The 20,410-nt window shown below is 37.7% G+C and overlaps 1 protein-coding gene across 1 annotated transcript; it reads right to left on the bottom strand.

The window, feature by feature from the left end:
• Positions 1-26: 26 nt before the first annotated feature.
• Positions 27-18,542, bottom strand: LOC132202751 (prohormone-3). The gene is made up of 5 exons (XM_059629900.1): positions 18,287-18,542; positions 5,546-5,663; positions 3,936-4,082; positions 3,453-3,541; positions 27-2,679 (listed from the first exon to the last, which is right to left on the bottom strand). The coding sequence occupies exons 1-5, from the start codon at positions 18,452-18,454 to the stop codon at positions 2,542-2,544; spliced, it is 660 nt and encodes a 219-aa protein (XP_059485883.1). The 5' UTR covers positions 18,455-18,542; the 3' UTR covers positions 27-2,541.
• Positions 18,543-20,410: the final 1,868 nt, after the last annotated feature.

Here is a 20,410-nt window from a genome sequence, read left to right as displayed (position 1 = left end):
AAATTCCTAGTAAGGTTGCAACACAAATAATACTCGAAACGTTGGGATGCCATTAATGAAAATTTAATGCACGAGTGTTTTGAATTTGTCGTAAGGAAAAGAAAACGCTACAACTTTGTGAGAACGACAGATGTTGTCCAACACTAACGATCATATAATTCAAATATCTCGCAATATATGTCAATAATAAATAGTGTTCAACCTGAGTAACATAATAGAATACATTGTAGTTTTTCCATAACATCGCAATAATTAGTCGGTGAGAGGGATAAAATTCTCCAGCCCTCCACAGAAGTTAAAAGCACAGTAAATAATGTACATTCTACATAGTCGTTTATAGTAAATAAGATATATGATAGCAGTTCAAAATATTCACTTCGTTCAATAACAAAATAGATCTTCCTTAAGAAACTGGTGCAGCTTATCATCTGCTGATATGTTTTATTCATCGTCATTTCTCTTTTTTTCCTCTAAAATTTTCCTCTTAAGTAATAATGATATGTGTTGAACAGGCTTATAATTTTTCAGTATATAGTTCCTTTTTCCGTTAAGTGTCGACTCCATAGCATTTTTTTTTTAATATTTGGTTTTGAGAGACTGTCCAATCCCCTCTGGAGAGAGCAATATATACTTTGGTGGATTTCAAACCTCAACAGCTAGTGCATTTCATCATTTTGCTCGCTCTCGGTCTGCAGATTTTACATGCAGAGGTTCTTCTTTAAAATTTTCTCAAGAAGGAAATTCGAGTAATACCAAAATGAACCTCGTGAAATCGTCGTATTTGCTTTTCTGCCACTTGTAAAATAACACTGCAATTAATCAAAGGTCTGGGGAGAAATGTGGTCACGCTAAAATTGCTTATCGGAATGCTATGGAAGGTCCTAGTGCTCAAATCTTGAACCGAAAAAATGTCCTGTCGCGCGTAAAAGGATTAATTATCTCACCCGGTCTCGTTTAGCATTACCATGCCTGATTTAGGACCTAAAATCTACATCATGATATGATTATTTTTTCTTTACACATGCGTCATTCTGTATGTATTACGGGTATATTCCTCTTATTTAGAGTTTTACACGGTATAATTTCATTTTTGTTAATCTATAATAGTCTCACACCAAACATGAACTCGGTGGGTTGGAATAAAAGTTTGTAGGAATTGCGCGTCTACGGGAGAAAAGCGGAAGAGGCGATTCTCGGCTGGACCAACAAAACCCAAAACTTGTATTGCAACGCGCCCACCATTGTGTGCATCATTTTTATATACGTGTGTTTTTTCCATTACAAGCTAGAGCCGCATGCACGCACACCGGTTAAAACACACCTACACAGGATATTTACTATGCTTATTATTGCCGATTATTGCATTTTTTTTTAGTGCCTCGTCATTGATCGAAAGCGCGTTAAGCGTGTTTTCTTTTCTCTCCTATATTATCTTAAGAGCTTAGTAATTTTGCTTATTCTGGTGGTCGCAGACGGACGCCGAAAGGAGTTTTGCTGCCAGACACGGTGCACTTTTATTGCCCTAGGAAGATAAGAGAGAGGTCGAGGCAGAAGACGCGTGACCGTCTGGCCGCAGAAGTCGATTCGGTCAATCCTCGCCCAAGGGTTATTGTATCAGTAAAGTCACACAATCAGGTGCGTCGGGGTTTGCTGGGTGCAGTGGTTGGTTTTGCAATAATTGGTAATAAGGTGACACATAGCAAAGTGGCATTATTTTTTGTTTTCATGCCTCGAGATCCGTACGAACGTTCAAGCACAATCGCGCTTAATCGTGGTTTTCTTGTCGACAATATAATAATTGATAATGCAACATCTACATTTAGGTGAATAATGCCTCAGCCAGTAAAGAGGGATTAACCGCTACTTACGCTACGTTAATAATTATACCATAATTATGCGGTACGTAATGCATAATCGGAATAAATTCGACACTACAATTACTACATGGAGTATAATACAATCCAAGACGAGTCAAAATCAGAACATGGTATTACAATCGTGGGCAGTTTGTTTGCGGGTCAATCTACTGTAACTTTGCAGCGTTATCTCGTTATATATTTTATTTTTTAAAGAGAGTGTGTGTGCATAAATTTTTTATGTTCATCTGCAGACGAGCACTCGGTTTTAATCGAAATGCTTCTCTCGAATTAAATTTTGTTCAAGTCAGGGGATCAGCAACAGACCAGATTCAATAATATCAGACTATGCACGCGCGCTTCGGCGCACGGCGTGTATATAAGAATCAAAAAGCGCCGATGGGTGGAAAACCTAAAACCATACGAGCACTTTCGTTCTTACCAGAGAGAGAGATAAATAGAGCGCGGAGTCACATCAAGATTTTTTTTCCGTCTAATTTGAAAAACATCGATAATTGGCAATAATCACTGATGGATGGAAAGAGATATAGAGTTTTATACTTGTTAGCGAGATGGAGTCAAAAAACATCCTGTAATCTTTTTTATGTAATTGAGTAACTGTGTGTAAATGAAGCGGATTCCATGGTAGAGTAATTGTTGCAACGCCGTCGACGCAGGGACCGATTCACTTGCGCAGATGGTTGAAGGCGCCCACCTTAGAGGTGATGCGCTTCTCGCCCGCGGTGTGCTCCACTGCCACCTTCACCTGGTCGGCAGCCACCTGGCCAATGCAAGTCAGAGGGTCCTTGAAGTAGGAACAAACCTGCACAAAATTAATTTTGATTAAAAATTAACAATTCTTTCTTCCGGTTTCCTTATTAAATATTTTTTTTTCTTAAATTAACGAAAAAAAGGCAACTTTAATTTTAGCCCGCGTCTTTTTTATTCTGGCAGAGAAATGAGGTATAAAGCAAAGTGCTTAATTTAAATGGCACCCTGAAGTGAAACGAGTCTCTCTTTCTTTTCAAGCGTAAAGCAGACGCTTCCAATGGGACTAAAAGAGAGAAACTCATTAAGACGGCCTAAAGCAATTTATTCTGCCGGCTTCCCTTGTTATCCTTGTCTTGAGAAAAGAGGAGATTTTGCCACTGAAATGAATGGGCTAACCACGACTGAATGGTGCAACGCAGCGTTTTTTTTATGGGAACCAAAACCTAGTCAATGGGAAGAAGAATAATAAACGGGTTCAATTGCTTTTTAACTGTCGAGTTTAGCCTTTTTCAAACAAATTTTTTCAGAGTACTTAGAATAACATTTTAATGCTTTTTTTTTGCCAATTAAAACCACTATAAATTATTTTTATTGAAAATCAAGAGTGATTTTAATAAGGAAAACTCATTGCAAATACTCAAATTGCCCATTATTCGGTTTAAAATCAAATATTTTTTTTTGTATTATGATAGCAATAAAAATCTTTTTAAATGATAAGTCATGTGAAATTCCAAGTTAATTTTTAATTTTTGAAATTTATTCTAATTTATTTTTGAAAAACGATCAAATTTGATGCCTCTTATATACTGTATAAAGAGCGCCTACCTTTCGTGGAGCCTGACGATGTCTGCGTTGCAACTGACAGCACAAGCCTCGAGTCACATCACATTCGCCGCTCATGGTACAGTCCTCATCTGAAACGATCGCTCGTTTAATCACCTTTTCAATCGAGAGTTCGCAAAAGCTATTAGCTGTCCAGATATATTTTTTCAGCGTCTTTCATCTTCAATAGAGCGATAAATTATTGCACCCCTTTTCCAGACGCTCCGTATATAAATCGAGCCTTTGAGACTCTCTACAAGAAACCCTCTCGAAATTGATTCTGGCCGTCTAAAGGAGGGCCGAGCAAGCCCTTCTTCAGGCAGCGGCAATTACTGGTAATTGGAGCTCGGCGCTAAAGGCAAAAAGTGGTCTCGCAGCAGGGAATTGCTCTCCGATACATTTTCCTTTGCTCTTGCAAAATCAAGGCTGTGTTTGCTTTTGTTTCCAAACACATATTGACGTAGAAATAAAAAAATATGCACTCACTGTACTGCTTGTTGGTTCGGTTTGGTGGCTGACAAGTGCGTGGCTCTCCATCAGAATCGGAACAAAGCAGACCAGTCTCGCAGTCGTTGTCCCGTCGGCAAAGTTGGCCTTGCTTCAGTCCATATGCGAAGAGACATGAGCCGACAACTAAGATGTAAGAAAAGGTCATGTATATTAATATTGGAATCTTTCTATATAATTGATTGAAATAGGTATTGCGTGATTTACAAAATTACTCTAATTAATTTCTGAGATTTTTTATTCACAATAACTGGATTATATCCCAAATGATAAAAAAAACACTACAATTTGTCGTTAAAATATCATAAATATATAAATTTCCTCTTTCAAGGCAGTCTGATTTATATAAAATTTATTTAACGTAAATCATTTTAAGCTAAAACAATCACCGCTTTGTGATAACTTTTGAAGGCCAGAGAAAAGTCACGCTGACAGCAAGAATGAATGTGGTGTGTGTGACTGAGAGAACAAGCAAAAGTTTTAAAGAGCTTGATTATGGCAGAGTTGTTTATGTGAATAGCTATAGTGCACGCACATTGTCGCTTGACTTTATTGAAAAAGTTTGCCCGCGCTCGGCTCGTTAAACATTAAAGCGTCAGTGAGGCTGCCACTTGTATATTATAAACTTGCAGACATTTTCACCGGCAAAAAGCGCCTCTCGCTCTGAAATTCATGAAGCTTAAATCACGCGGTCCACGAAGCCCTGCTGCTCGTTTTCCCGTCTCGTGTTTAGCCAAATGAAAGCGGCGGGCAAAGTCAACACGGAAAAGTCACAACAGCAGGACAGATTTAGCGAACAGGCGAAAGCAGCCGGCGCAACAGTTCTGCTTCGCAGGCTGCCTACCTCGCCGACTCGCAGGCGTTTCCGTATTCATGAGAATGTTGATCAAGGCAGGGTCTCGATTGTGTCGAAAATACATTCAGCAAAATGGATCGAGTCGAAAACGCTCCGTTCGTTCGGAAGAAAACGCCAAAATGCATCAATGGCTTTTGGGCTTCTAGAAAGTCAAAGCATCGGATGCGTGGGAGCGATGTGTGTGGGTGGCTGAAACACATCCCTTTGTGGCCTTTTGTTTGTTTGCCTGTGCCTCAGAGGCAAAACCGTACTTCCTGCTTGCATATTAAGCTGGAAATTGCGTGGTAGGGCATGAATGCCAATAACGAATTCCCGTGAGTTACGTAACTCGCGGTTAATTAATAATTTCACATCATTCAATTTCATCCCGCTGATTGAATTTTACACATCAGGATGCGTGTTTCTTCTGCTGGAGGCAAAACTCCGGCATAAATGTTGCCGCACAATGGATGGAGGGTTAAGCAAACATAGCTTTCCATGTTCCTCTTTTTTTAAACAAACATGCTACGAAAACTCGGTCAGCGGCGTTTTGTTCTCCTCCACTTAACATGTTTTTTCTTGCCTTCCTTAAAAAAATAAACCTCAAAAGGTAAAGCTAAAAATAATGAGTTTCCGTTTTATCCTTATTTGATTTACGAAAAATGAGTTTTTACCAGAGATACCAATTACTTGTGCAAATTGTTTTTTATTTTTTTAAGAGATGGAACAAGTTTAGGATTAAAATGAAACTTACTTCCGTCGACATCCACGCACACGGAGCCGGGGCAGCAGTTTTCGTTTGAGGTGCACTTGCGGCCGTAGCACGGTTCCAGGTCGTTCTCTTGCAGCTCTTCCAACACCTCTACCGGACTCTGAAAAAGAAAACACACTTTTGTTCAACCACAAGTTGGATTGTGCCTCGAGCGAGATATATCCGCCCATTCAACAAAGAGAAAGGAAAACGCTAAGCTGCTAAGCCACGTGCGTCAGAGAAAAGCTTTTTCACCAGAGAAGACCTTTTTTCCTACTCTGGATTTGGTGAGCCTTAAAGACCTCAGCTGGTTAACAAAATCACAGTCTGTTCAAAAAGACTAGTGGATTAATTTAAAACACGAGACCACAAATTTCTTCTCGGCCTTTCATTAAATTTAACACCGCAAACTGACGAGCGGGAGCTATTAAGGCAGACACGGTGATGTTTCACGATTAACTCGCGCGTTGACGCACACGTGTTGCAATTTGTCGTTATTAAATTTCAACAGAAGGGACGCTATTGAGCTGCAGGAGCGTTGCTTTTAATGGGCGTGATGTCCTGTTGTTTATGAAGTTGGGTTTTGCCAGAGGCACGAGTGAAAATTTGCCACGGCCTCGTCAGCGTTTTATCTTAATTTTTTGGCTGCAGCTTTCAACGTCGATTACTTAAAAAGGACCAAAATTGAATTTTCGGCAACTCAAAATATTTCAAATTTACTCACAATAAAATTCGTATGTAGTTTTTCTACTAACAAATAATCACCTGTCTAGACACTCAAAAGTGAAAATGCAAATTGGGCGTCACTTTCAAATGAATATTCATGCGTGTGCGACACGGCGCACAACTTTGCTCGTTAACCTCTCTCTCTGGTTTGAATTTAAATTTTCTGTGCGTGCTCTTGGCATAGAAAAGCATGAAAAATTAAGTGGCCTCTGACTTTTCACCATGGCAAGTGACTTGATTTTCAACCACCGCTGCTGGAAAAAAATATATAGAGCCACAACGCAGCGAGTGCGACCGACATTAAATTGCGCAAAGAAGAATTGCCTCTGCGCACACGTGGCTCCTGCTTTTATCAGGGCCTGCCCTTTTATCACCGTCGCATGCGAGCCCATGACCCTTGCCATTATTATTGCATTTGCATTTAATGCTTTCGTGCTTGTTGGTAAATTGCCTGTAAACACTCTGGATCTAATTTGAGGCTTGCAATTAAACCGTCGATAGTGTGTGTGCTGATGCTCTAAATTCATTACCGTGCATAAATTTATTACAAACGGCACGCTAATTTGTGGTTTGTGAGAGTTTCTTCAGTAAATTAGTAATCCAGATTTAAATTTATTATTAACTGTGTAAAATATTTTTTTATTTAAAGGAATAAATAAATATTTTCCAAATTTAATAGTTCTATTTAAAAATGTCTATAATTTGGACTTGATGTTTGTTTTTCGGTGGAGAAATCTTGCACATAACCAAGGTCCGCGCATCAGCAACAATGAAAAATGATTTGATTGTTGCTTGAGGTCTCTGATTGGGTACAAGAAAAGTTGTACCCAATCAGAGAGCTTGACAACAATCGAAATTTTCTGACGAGCGGACCTTGCACATAACGAATCAGAGAGTTGCTCGGGAGAAAATCGAGTTTCACTGGACTGGAAAAAAGAGAGACAGATAACTTCAAAGGGATGAGACAAAGGGTAAAAAATAGAATGCTTTTTGTTATTCCACTCCACTTTGCGAGCGACAGTTTCGCCAGACAAAAACAACACGCCAAACACAAGCCGTTGTAAATCAGCCCGGTTCCTTACCCAATAAAAAGCTCGCTCTATTTCGGTACCAAGGCAATTTTTTTTCCCAAGCGATATCTCCGCACCAGATCACCATGTATCAAATTTCAAGGAAAATAAGCCGCGCCTACGTGCTGAACAAAGTTTTATTGCGCGCCCGGAAAAGCATACAAATTACAATATGCCAGACTGAACGCTGCTCGACTTTTCTCATCAATACTTGTTGCTCCCCATGGGCAGAGTACAGTGGTGCAAAAGACCCTCATTTTCAGGGATGCCACGGTTGGCGAAAGTGCTATGCTAATTTGGGAACAGCAAAGCGGACCCTTGGCAGAGCAAGTTTGAAATTACAGACGGGGAAACTCGCAATGCTCAGCCATAATTGCACACCCACGTTCATTTCATCATGAGGTTAGGCCAAGCCAGAAAGTTTCAATTATAATGAAATTAATAAACTAGTTAACTCTAACTAATTGTAAGTTACGCATATTTCAGAAAATCGGAAATCTTAAAATGTGGACGTCATATTTAAATTTATAATGTTAAATTAGGACAACTATCAATTTTTCAGTCCGATCAATAAAATAAGAAAATATTTTTTTTTCCAATTTTTCTCTGTAAATTCCTTTGTATTTTCTGTTTTTTTTTTTTTTGCATTTTATCAAATAAATTAATAAATTATTTTAAATTATTTGTATTAAAAGAAGTTACCAGTTAATGTTAACGCTGTGTTAACGTTAGGATAAAAATTGGCCGACGCTGTGAGAGTTGATCAAAATTTAATAAGAAAAATGTCACCCTGGGCGCACTTTTTCTTGGCTGAGCATTGGGATTATCGCGCGTCCCTGGCCGTGCAGCGAAGAGATAGAGGCAAGTTGGCTGTGAGAAAGTATCGACCGCATCCCGCAATGCAGGTACGACCCTCGCCGCCACCACAACATGCTCTTTTCCCATCGCGAGCGACGAGAACAAGCACCAATTTGGTCGCGCACAAAAAGCCTGCACTTCAAACGCGAATCGATTCCGCCGGCGAATTATTTGTATGGTCAAGGCTCACAAAGGACCAAAGTTTTTAGCAACAAAAATGGAAATTCATTTACAATCAAAGGGCCTTTGTTTTTCCAAAACAAAGGTCCCGAAAGTAACAAAAACCGAACACCACTGAAAACTGTCTGATCCAAATGCGGACAAAGGATAAATTTTGCCTTTGTTTCTCTCTGGCAAGGAGAGGAGGTCTTAATAAATTAAACCTCTCATCCCTACAAATTGCCATGAATAATTCAAAGGAAATATCCTAATTTTTCGGCAACGGAAAATGCCTCTCCGGAGGAAAAGCGGAAGAAATTCTGGCGCTTTTGTCGTCGGAATGAAAGCTAATTTAATTTCCACTCTGTCTCGCTGGATAAATATATACGAAATTCAGTACAGAACTTGCAAAAGATAGTCCGCGTTTTTTAGCATGCTGATGAACATGGTTTTTGTTTAGTTTAATTGCGCACGGAGAAAAATAAATACCAGGTTTGCCTAGTTAACTCAAATCTAACTAGGTGATTGTAAATTTAACTACATGAAATATGTTATTTATACGAGGCGGATAGTAAAAGCAACAAGCTCGTGCCTAGTAAAATTATCCAGCATGGTAACTTAGTAAATTTAACTAGGTAGCCCAGTGACAGTGGGCACAACTGGGCAGTAACTATTCTACCTTGTAAAATGTGCAGAGTTAACTTGTTCAAGGCGCAAGATAACGACTAGTTAATTTTACTAGGCTAGAGATTAGTTAATTTTACAAGTTGAAAATTGCAAGTGTAACAATTTTTGAGCAGTAACTTTCACAGAGAACATTGTTAGATGTACTTTTACATTTCAATACCTTGTACTTTTAACAAACACGGCATTGTAACCAAGACTTCTACGAGTTGATTCCACAAAGTAGACTAGTAAAATCAACAAACCTTCCTTGTAGATTTTGAATTTTTATCAGCGGGAACATTGTATTTTTGTCATTGCAGATAATTAAATATTTTTTTCATTTAAAATATAATTAGCACTTCCAACTCCTTTCATTCTGAATTATTTAAAAAATTTATTGTAATTTTAAATAGATATTTTTCTCATGATTAAACTAGCAGCAGATAAAAATATTTTCTTTATAAATGTTATGTTTCTCCGTAATAAATGGCCAAATGAAGTTATTTTTGCTTATATAATAAATTCCGTACTATTTCATAACGTGGAAAAAATTCAATTTTTTTAGACCCTTTGTATTATTTACTATCATTATTTTACTTCCAAAGGTGGAAACTTTCATAAAAATTATTTATTTGGTAATAATTGAGATTCTTGACCTAATGATTTATAATATCGTAATGTAAAAATAAAATTGAAATAAAAAATGAAAAACGTTTTTGTCAAAATTTGCAACTTTCAAATGAACTCTTCATACCGAGTTTGTATTTGTATGATGAGTGTCTGGTTTGGTCTGGTTGATGAACTTGCAACGTTTTAAAAAGTTCGTTACAACTTTTACTAAGCTACCTTGTGGAATTTACTAGATACATTGTAACTTTAACAAATCTACCTAGTAACAAGGTGCGCGGCGTCTCGGCGCGCGGACCGAGTCGCCATCATTTCCTTGGAAAAACACAAACCGTGTGCACGTTTCTGCGTCGCTTTTGGACTATTTCAGTTTAATTTCCGTTTTGGATTTGATTCTGGCTGTCTGGAGGAAAATTTAACATCTGACAATGCACTGGTATATCGAGGTAAATAAATTTACTGGGATATTTTCAGCAGTGTGTGTGAAATTGTCTCCAATCTCCAATTTTATGGAGAAGCAAACTTTTAGCTTGGCCATACCGTATTCAAAATATTTAATCGCTCTTTTAAAATTTCAGCAGTGGCCTAAAGCTGACGTCATTGGAAATAAGCCAGTTTTAAGGAGAGTTTGGTAATTTTGGACTTGCATTCCGCCGATTAAATTGAAACAAGATTTTGAAACCAAGAAAGAATTCAAGGTAAATATTCTGCAATAATCTATTAAAAATGTGACCAACTAAATATTTCTCTACATATTTGTTCGCAGGATAAGCATTTTTGTACTGAAAATTGACAAGAGCTCTTAAAGGATAAATGTTTGAATACACCAAAAACGTGACCACCAGGGCAATATCATACCCTAGCCGTCAGAAGAGATTGACCTTTGACAGCATTTAATCGCGTAGACTGGACACCACCTAGACTCTGGACATCTGAATCCTCCCACGCAATACGCAAGTGCAACTATTTTGATAAGTACAAGAACCCTTCTTACAACTTTTGTTTTTTGTTAGTTTTTTTTCTATCATTCAAAGCTCAAATCAAATTTTAGCTTTACTAAAATATCTTAAATTTTTTGAGCGTTGAATGATTTTTTTATATGTATGTGTAAATTGCTAAAAATTATTTTGTATTTTATTTTATGTGACAAACTGCAATAAATAAAAATTTAATGTACAAAATACAACTTATTTTACTCTGTACCAAGAACATTCCCAACTTGTAAAAAATACTGATCAAAAATAGTAAAAGCAACAAATGAAACCTAGTAAAAAGTAACAAACGGAGGAAAGTAAATCCAACAAACCTACCTAGTAAAAGCCAGCTCCGTTTTTGTCTAGTAAATTTAACAAGGTATGGTCAGTTGAAAGTACAAGGTAAATGGAGTACAAATCCAGCTTTTAAATGCCTAGTGAATTTAACAAGGTAACCTAGTAAAAATCATTTTACTAGCCCGTACCTTGTAAAAATAACTAACCTCAGGACCTGAGGCACTTTTAACAAGATTATTCTAGTAAATACAACTAGCACCTAGTGAAAATTTTTCTGTGTGCGTGCATTGCGGTTGGTACAACAATAAAAATAATGAATAGGCACTGATTAAACGCTGCTCATTCTACATGCAAAGCACAAATTTGTTGTGAGCAAGGAATCTTCTAATTTTTATACATATATAAATTGAACGAATATATTTAGTTTTTCTATCGGATTTTTCTGTTTGATCTGCTTTAGTCAAAATAAGGGAGAATCAAATAATTGTCACAGACCTGATTTGTTCAAATATTTCAACATAACTTTTATCTTATCTTCTTACAATTAATTTATTTCTGCTGATATCAAGACTTTTAATTTTTTTAATCCACAAAAAAAAACACTTGATTGAATTAAAAATTATATAAGCTAAATTTTCAAATTTATACCATTATTTCATATCATAGTTTAGTATATCAGATTGAAATATTGTTATTTGAAATATGCCTCGTTGAATTAATTTAGAAGTTAAATTTTTTGTTAATTAATCCCAAAACCTCGGGCACTTTCATTGAGTTTCCACATTTTAAAATTCAAATTGCTGACGGGCATTTCAAAGTTTTTTGTTAGCGAATGTCGGCAGAAAACAACGTAATTTTTCCAGCTTGGGTTGAAACCCATTTTCCCGCGGCCGCAAAAATGAACAAAAAAAATCACTTTCCGCAAAGCACGCATTGAGCTAAAAACAAAGCCGGGCTGGGCAGACAAGAGATTTCGCGTTTAATAAAACGTCCCACACACTCTCGTCCAGCTGAATGGCAAGGACGTGCTGGCTACAGCGAATCAATTGATTTCTTTCCACGCGGCCGCTTTATTGGATTTTACACCAGCAGACATATTCTGGGAAGGCTTTATCCGTAAAGTTGAAAATAACTACAAACCACCGTCTCATTTTAGTAATTTTCTCTTTGAGCTCGTCTATTCATACGCTAAACAACCTCCCACGCTATGTACTTCATCCATGTAAAGCCTTTGCGCGCGCAGTGTAATCTGATTAAATTCCCAATAAGGCGTAAAATCAATACTCTCTCTCTTTTGTTTCATTTTCCGCTCGCCTTAATTAATTGCATTTACATCGTCCGACCTATTTCTAATTAACGTATGAGGCAGATTGGTGCATAATGAAATTTTAATCGCGCACGCAATGACGTCAAGTGAGTTTTGCGGAACTCTTTTATGGGGTGATTATTTCATCCAAATACCCAAACAACTTTTAATCCGCCTTTTGGAACACAGGCCATTTTTCCGAGCCTTGATTAAAATGGAAGCCATTTGCCTATCTATATTTGCATAATTAAATGCCATGGCGCTCGTGGCTTTTGCGGTTTTGTATACAAACTGACAAGGAGCCGTAATCAAACACAAGGCTAAAAGGAGCACACAATTAGTGTAAAATAAATTGTTAATTTAACAAATTGGGCTTTTCGTGCTGTAATCCCGGCGAGAGCTTGCGAGCAATGAGATCTTTCCTAAACTCTCGCCTCGACTTAAGTCACTCTTAAAGAGTTTATTTTTCAGTGACGTCATTGACGCCCTTCCTTCCGCTAACAACAAAGTTGCCTCCAACCTCAGCTCAACTAATTTAAGAAGTAATAATTAATCACTTCAATTGGGTAATAAATTTCTTTCAAAGCATACAAAATTTTAATTTATTTACAAATTTATTTTCTAATTTAATCATTTATACTAAATTATTTTTTCTTCAATATTTTATCAAACTAGGCGCACGATGTTTTTATTTTGCAATACAAATTTATTTTTTATAGCCAGAAAATAAAGAATCCAAAATATTTATGTACTTTACACTGGTAAATCGCACTTTGATAAATTAAATAAATAATATGTTATTGCCAGATGGGTTGAAAATGCAATTAATCGAAGTTTTTACTTATCAACTAACAGAATTCTTTTTTCAAAAGAATTATTACTAATAACTACCCAGAAGTGCGATAAAAAGTTGACTCGCCACCGCCTCTAAGTACAAAGGTAATCAAGGAGATTGTTTGGATGGACCAAGTTGCGGCGTCAGTTGTGTCTGTGGCCAGTGTGGCCGCCCATGCACCACTTTTAATGTCTTGAAAGGGCGTCTGTGCGAATGTTGCACCGACGTCACGAGATGAAACTATTATTATGTCGCCCCGTAGTGCTGACGCCGCTGGCCTGGGAATTTCACAAATCGAGCTGCAAAATTCACGCGCTATTTTTTTATTTTCTCCCAGCCCCTTTGTTGAGAAAACAGAAAAGCGCTGAATTCCCAGAGCGGTCCTGCCGGCTTTAGTAGGGCTTTTCCATCAAGGCGTATATATGCATGCGCTGCATTGATGGTAATTTGGCACGTGGATATCCCCTGCTGCTTACGCAAGAGGTACATTTGAGTTGAAATCCGGCAGCCGGAAAGTAGAGCATTAACTAAAGCTTTTTTCGCAAAGCCCAACGCACTTTTCACTGTATCGCAAGCAAATCCTCTTTATCCTCCCTATTCCCTGGATTGCCCGGGAGATTTCAAAATTATGGGGAAATTGCCTTTGTGATTCAAATTAGCCTTTAACGTTGAATGCAGATCGAATTATATTCTCACAAAACACGAAGGGATTAATTAGATTCAGTTGAATCATTACTCATTGGGGCGTTAATTAAAAACGATTTTTGAGCTGGAGCAGTGCCAAATTTTCCACGAGGCAAAATCTGATTAAGGCCATTTCTTGCATGTTGGAAAGTGGCAAGCGAAATATATTATGCGTCTTCAAAATATCCTTTCCGAGGAAGAGCCACACCCTTCCGTGGACTCGAGGAGAAAATTTGGCGATCGCGTTTCCCGCGCTAATTAGATGCTTCTCGGTGAGGCAAGCGTATATAATTACCATGAAAATACATTATGGTGGCGTACTAGAAATTATCATTATGATATATATTTGACGGAGAAAGGCAATTACCTGCACACGTCATGAAACAAAAGCTCTCAGTGCGCGGTTGTCATGAAAGCTCATTACATTTGGCCCGCGCGTCACATCTCAGTCTCAGACGGGAAATTGCAGAAAAAGAGTGAAAATGCCTCGTCTCGTGGACAATATAAGTCGAGAAAAACGTAAAAGCTTTTTGTCTCTACTCGGTTTTTTATTGCAAAAATACATCCGTGCAGAGAGAATTGCAAACTCATTTATCTGCGTTCCGTTTTTAGCAAGCGGGATGGTGACGGTTCTTTATCTGATCGTTCTAATTGTCAGCTTATCTTTAGAAAGCCTGGAGGCTCAGCACGCATGCAAAACCCGGAAAATTGCCGTTTGACGGGAGGCAAAAAACGTTGGAGGCAAAAAGTCAAATTCCCATCAGTTTGCGCAAGAGTCGGCCGGGCTCGCCGGGCGTAAAGAGTTCACTCGCCGAAATAGCCCCGCGGAGGCGGGCAAGACTTTTCACCGAGTAGTTTCTGCTCTTAGGCGAGGCCCCGTGGGATTTGTCTGTGCGGAGAGCACCGAGTAATCAAATTCCCAGACGAAGAATGGAGCCGCTTCGCCAAGCGCTTGTCTTCCGCAGCCTGCTGGGTCGAAAAAAGACAAAAGTCTCGATATTTGGTTATCAGTAAACTTCTCTGATCCGCCTAATGCGTCGAGACGAAGAACTTTGCACTCTCGGAAGCAAAAAAGTCTGGGTGACAAATTTAATGAGACCCTGCAGAGAGTGCAGAGTTCAGCGCCTCCGTTAGTTTTTTGTTATTAGTTATTATATTTATTTGCCATTTTCAATAGAGATGTTGAATTGAAAGATTTGTGTATCAAAACACACCACAGAAATATTATAATAAAATAAAATTTCTAATTTAAAAGTAAAAAATGACGAGTAAAATAAGAATAATTTTGTTCAATTCATTTTAATCGATTTAAAATAAAAGTCAGAAATTCCAATTCACGCCTTTGCAACGTCACCGTCAAATTCTCTGTTCAAACACACTCGATACACGACCAGTCAAATAATCCATCTTTGGTTGCTTGGAAACGGAAACAGACTTGACGTATTTTCCGTATTTTCCGAACGAACCAGAGAAAGGAAGCCTTTGTTGGCTGATAGATGATATAGGCAGACGGAGCGGGATTTTTTTCAAGAAAAGCATAACAAAAACAGCAATCTACGAGATTTTCCCGTGCAGGAGAGAAATATTTCTCCAGAGGGCATTTTTCTAAACAACCCCATGGGCCATAACGGTCCTAGATTGGGTCCTCTCCAACCCAGTCGATGTTCGGGTATTGTGTCTCAAACGTGAACGCGAATATATGCATGTGTATTTGTGATGTGATGGGTCGGAAACTGCCTCTAACGATTACCGCCCGACTCAATTGCGAATGCCTTGTGATTGATGGAGGGTTGTTGCTTCGCCCAATACAAAGACGCTTGTCAGGGCATTGTCCCGATGACACACAGATACGCCATGAGAGCCATTTTCCGTGAACATACAAGATAGAGCGAAAGCGAAAGCGGCGCATGAAAAGAAATTTTATCTATCAAATAATGGCTTGTCGCAGATTACACCCTCGTTTTATTACGTTAACCGAAGGAGACGAGAACGCGCGCTATAACTGGGCGGCGATAAAAGTGGGAGGACAAAATCCGACGCTCTTGGCGTGCATGCAAAATGAGCCCCGGTTTCGTCAATTTCAACTTCGATCTTTATGCCGTGACGAAAGCAACCCCATCACTGACAGGTAATAATAAATTACAAAAAAAAATGAAGAATGGATGAATGGAATAGAGATTTAATTAACTTTTAATCAGAAAGTCACTTATTTATTCTAGGCGATTTTTAGAAAGATGAAAGTCTCAAAAATCTTATTAACTTTTGATAATATTATTGTTATTATATTTTAAACATTTTTTTTTTATTTTTATTACATAGAAACTTTTGACTAATCGCCTGTTACATGGAATTACGTTCCAAGACGCGGTTTTGTCTCAGTAACTCGCGTCTCGGAACATAATTCCACGTAAAAGGCGATTAGTCAAAAGTAAACTAGTTTAATTATTTTCCGTTTCAAGTGGTTTCTTTGGGTTTCAAATTCTCGGAAAAATATGATAAAGGTGAATTGATCAAGCACGACTCTTATGCATAATTTATTATTTATTTCTCTTTTGATTATTTGCTAAAGATAAAATAAAATAAATTATCCAAGCTTCGTAGATTTCCTAACATTTCAACTCAAAACATGCAATTCTGCGTAATTTCTGCTAGCAATAACACTCTTTTTTAGTGTTATATTTTTGTGCATTTTAAAGTATAAAAAAAATTATAAATCTTTTATGAAGTTTGAGATGGTCAAAATAGTGTTTAGTCTTTTTTCCGAATGAAAGATGAAAAATACATAGTCAAGAAAAAACAAACAACTCGGTTGCATTGATTTTTTTTTCAATCGTCCCGTTTTCAAATTAGTCAAATAATAAGGACTGGCAATAGAGCTAAGGGTCTAAAATTTTTACAAATTCGTCGACTAAAAGAATAAAATAGACGCGGAATTGCCTAAAAAGATGAAATTTCAAAAGGACTACATTTAGAGGTAAGGATTAATGTTTTCAAAATCAACCACAAAAAGGCTAAAAGAGTCCAGGAATTGCCAAATAAGAAAAAATCAAACAACTCAGTTGTTTGATTTTTTATTTTTTCAATCGTCCCGTTTTCAAATTAGTCAAATAATTAGGACTGGCAATAGAGCTAAGGGTCTAAAATTTTTACAAAATCTTCGACTAAAATAATAAAATAGACGTGGAATTGCCAAAAAAGTTCAAATTAGTCAAATAAGGTAACTAGAAATTATCAGAATGGTCTATTCAAAATTTAAATTTATTTGTAGGGTAAATGTTTTGAGGAAATTTACTTTTAGGGAATTTGGAGTGAATAATTTAGGACATTTATTTTCAGGGCAAATGAAGACGTTGGTTTTAGAACATATTAATTTAGGGTTAATAACGGTAACTCCACTTTTTCACCTACTTTCGCTTCAGACAGCATTAAACGAAATCTGAGCAGTTTTTATTTTATAGAAAAAAGGGGCATTTCATTAAATTACATTCTTGCATTATATCTCGAAAGAAAAAGTCTTGTTGCGAAAGGCCCTCTTAAATGTTGGAACTGCGAAACGTAATGAAAATAGTTAACAGAGTTTCATGTCGTAAACTTCGGTTAGCTCATCAGGCAACTCGGTGTAATATTTCGCAACGGGTATGGCAGGAGCAAAGAGACGAACGAGAGAGGATTACAAGGCGCGTGGCATGTACTGAATGCACAATTATTGCGAGAAACATGAACCCTTCGCTCACTTATGTACATGTATATGCAAATTGACGGAGTGCCGCCTTGCAAAAGCACTTCGCCCTCATTGATCGCCGTCACAATGAATGATTTTGCTGCATGAATTTGCCGGCAAATGAGTGACGAGTTTATGACGTCTTTCTGCCGAAAGTCGCGAAGAAATAGCTGTTCTGGCACTTTCCCCGATGAAAGATAAGAGGGGTATTATTTTGATTGGCAAGGAGGTGAACAAAACGGACGCCCTGAATGTGGATTAGGGCCTGCAGCGTGGGCGCATTTCTATGTACCCCTTCATCATTGGTATTCCACCCCTGTCTCGCCAGTTTCTTGGAGATTGTGGGATGGATTTGTACAAAAGCACATAACTTTTACAATAAAATTAAGTTACGTTGTCCGCATTCTAGAAAAATAAAGTAAAAATACATAAAAAAGAAGACTGAGAAAAATAATTCAGTGAATGAAAGTAAAGTGGGTAAATTTAATATTTTAAATAAATTTCTTAATTTTGTTAATAAAAAAACAAAAACTGGAAAAACTTCCTTTTGATTTATTTTCTTTTAATTTGAGTGAAAATATAATCTATATAGACCAAATTTATTTTTAGATAAAGAGTAATTGATACTTGGCCTAAATTATTCATTGCCAGCCTCTAAAAGGTGAGACATTAATGATTTAATGAGCAGGCGACCTACATATTGCGAAACTGAACCGAAAAAACCATCCCGCCAAAAATCGATTATGACGTCGTGATCTAGATTCGAGTGCAGGAAATAGAACAAGTGGTTACTTAATTGATGTGATTTTGGTGAGACTCACCTGGAGGAAGGGTTGCGCCCTGTAGGGCCCGGCACGGCCGCCGTAGCCCAGGTTGGAAAGCATCTCAGGGCTGAATCGGTTGAAGAGGCCGCCCCATGCTTGGACGCAGCCTGGCGCCATCAGGGCGCACAGGACGAGCAGGGAAGCGGCTGCAGCAGCGGTGGTCATCCTCTTCGGTCGGAGCTGCAGCTGGGTCTGTCCGTCTCGAGGACGGGTCAAAGGTCAAATAAGTCCTGGCTGGTGTGCTTGGGCTGTGCGGCGTGGGCTGCGTCAGGCGCCGACGCCAGCGCCGCCCCTATCGATCGCCCCCGCTCTGCCGCCCTCAGCCCGTTTCATTCAGACCTACACCATACCACCCCATACCGTGCACACACACACACGCACACTTTAATTCCGCCTCCGAGTATATGGTGCCCTGCCTCACTCCCCCACCCGTTCTGCTTTGTCACGGCGGGGCTTTTTCTTGTTACTTTTTTTTTCATTTGGGCTCGAAAAGACTCATTCCGTGCCCCTGTCTCTGAATTTTGCAATGCGTTCCAAATTAACACAACAGACGCACAGACCAGGTGGTCATTAAATTTTAACAAGGTTGTCTGTCTTTCTTCTTCGGGAGTTCATTTGGCTTTAATTAAAATTCTGTGTACCAATCTTGTGAATTCCATCAGCCCCAAATTGAAAATCACCGATTCAGCAAATTTCGCTCTAATTGCAATTTGTTTAAAAAGTTCCGCCTCCAATTAAGACCAAAATAAATGAGATAAAAAAAATAAAAATAATCTTCGCAAGAGAATTGGAAATTTATGTTTACTTCAAGTCTGGATCAAAATTCATAATTGTAAATAAATAATATCAATATATAATATTACATCAATAATTAAGCCTTTCAAAAGTTCTTATCTGGTCTTCTCTTTAGTAAATAAGTATAAAATCTAAATAAACAGCAATGTATTTTATTGTTATGAGGGCAAAGAGAGTAATTTTTTCTTTTTCCAATCATTACATTCATAGTTCTAGTTCTCAACCAATATAGAGAATGGTTATTATTTATGTTAGAATCAATTATGTAAATGAATGATGTTTTAATGCTATTATAATTGACAATTGTGATAGATATTGTCATAATTTGTAATCTCTCTGCAAACAATTAAAATGATATGAACCAGCTTAACTATCTAAATAAGTAAAATATTTTTCTGTTTCAATGAAATTCCACGAATATTTAGCAACCTACAAAATAATAAATTTAAAAATATATACGTAATAAAAAAAAATTAATTGAGATAATTAAGCAAAAGATAACGATTTTATAAAAAACACATCATCCCCTTTCAAAATACAAGCTTTAAAGTAATCGATAATAAAAGGATTAATTATATTTTTACTTAATAATGTTTGAAATCCCTACAAATTAAGTTCTATGCAAGGAAATTAAAGTATGGTAGTGACTTGTTAAACAAAGTTGGGGGGAGACTGATAAAATAAGAATGTGTCGTTTTTTTCTGGGCTTAGAACTTTGAGGAAATTTAAAAGTAAATAATGATGAATTTGCATGAAATATGAACCTCTTAGTAGGCTTGTACCCTTGTTAAGATATAATGCTAAAAAACGTCATGATTTTCCCGTTTCACTTTTTTTCTTTTTTTTTAATAAAGTACGTTTCTCGGCTTTATCGCTTTAATCCGCTGCAAATTGCGCTAATATTTCAAAGTGGATAGTTATGATAAATGGTATAGGAAAAGTGACGTCGAAAAATTTCCTCCCACCCGCGTGTACTAAGGTGAAAGCAGCAAGGGAAAATTTAATTCAGCGTGCCCAAGGGATGTGTATATGGCAGTAGCGTAGAATATCATATATTTTTCGCAACAGCAGCTGCTGTGGCAATTTAGCCGTAGCTTGGGCCTAGCTGGACTGGCAAATACAAATATATACAATAAGCCGCGTCGCCTGCAGTAATTCTACTTTACGGCGCCGCCAGCAAACACAGGTGCCCTTTAGGCTGCAAATCTCCCACACGGCGATTTGCATGCCCTTCTCTTGTCAGTGCGGCTGTTATTATTATGAGTGCAATTGTTGCGCTCGAGCGAATCGAAATGCAGCTGGGAAACGGCTTTTGTGTGTGCGAAA

The sequence above is a fragment of the Neocloeon triangulifer genome, unplaced genomic scaffold (assembly GCF_031216515.1).
Source record: "Neocloeon triangulifer isolate White Clay Creek 2 clone unplaced genomic scaffold, ASM3121651v1 ptg000015l, whole genome shotgun sequence".
Taxonomy (NCBI): Eukaryota; Metazoa; Arthropoda; class Insecta; order Ephemeroptera; family Baetidae; genus Neocloeon; species Neocloeon triangulifer.
Note: the sequence above shows the minus strand (reverse complement) of the source record. Positions and strands in the feature narration are given on the sequence as shown.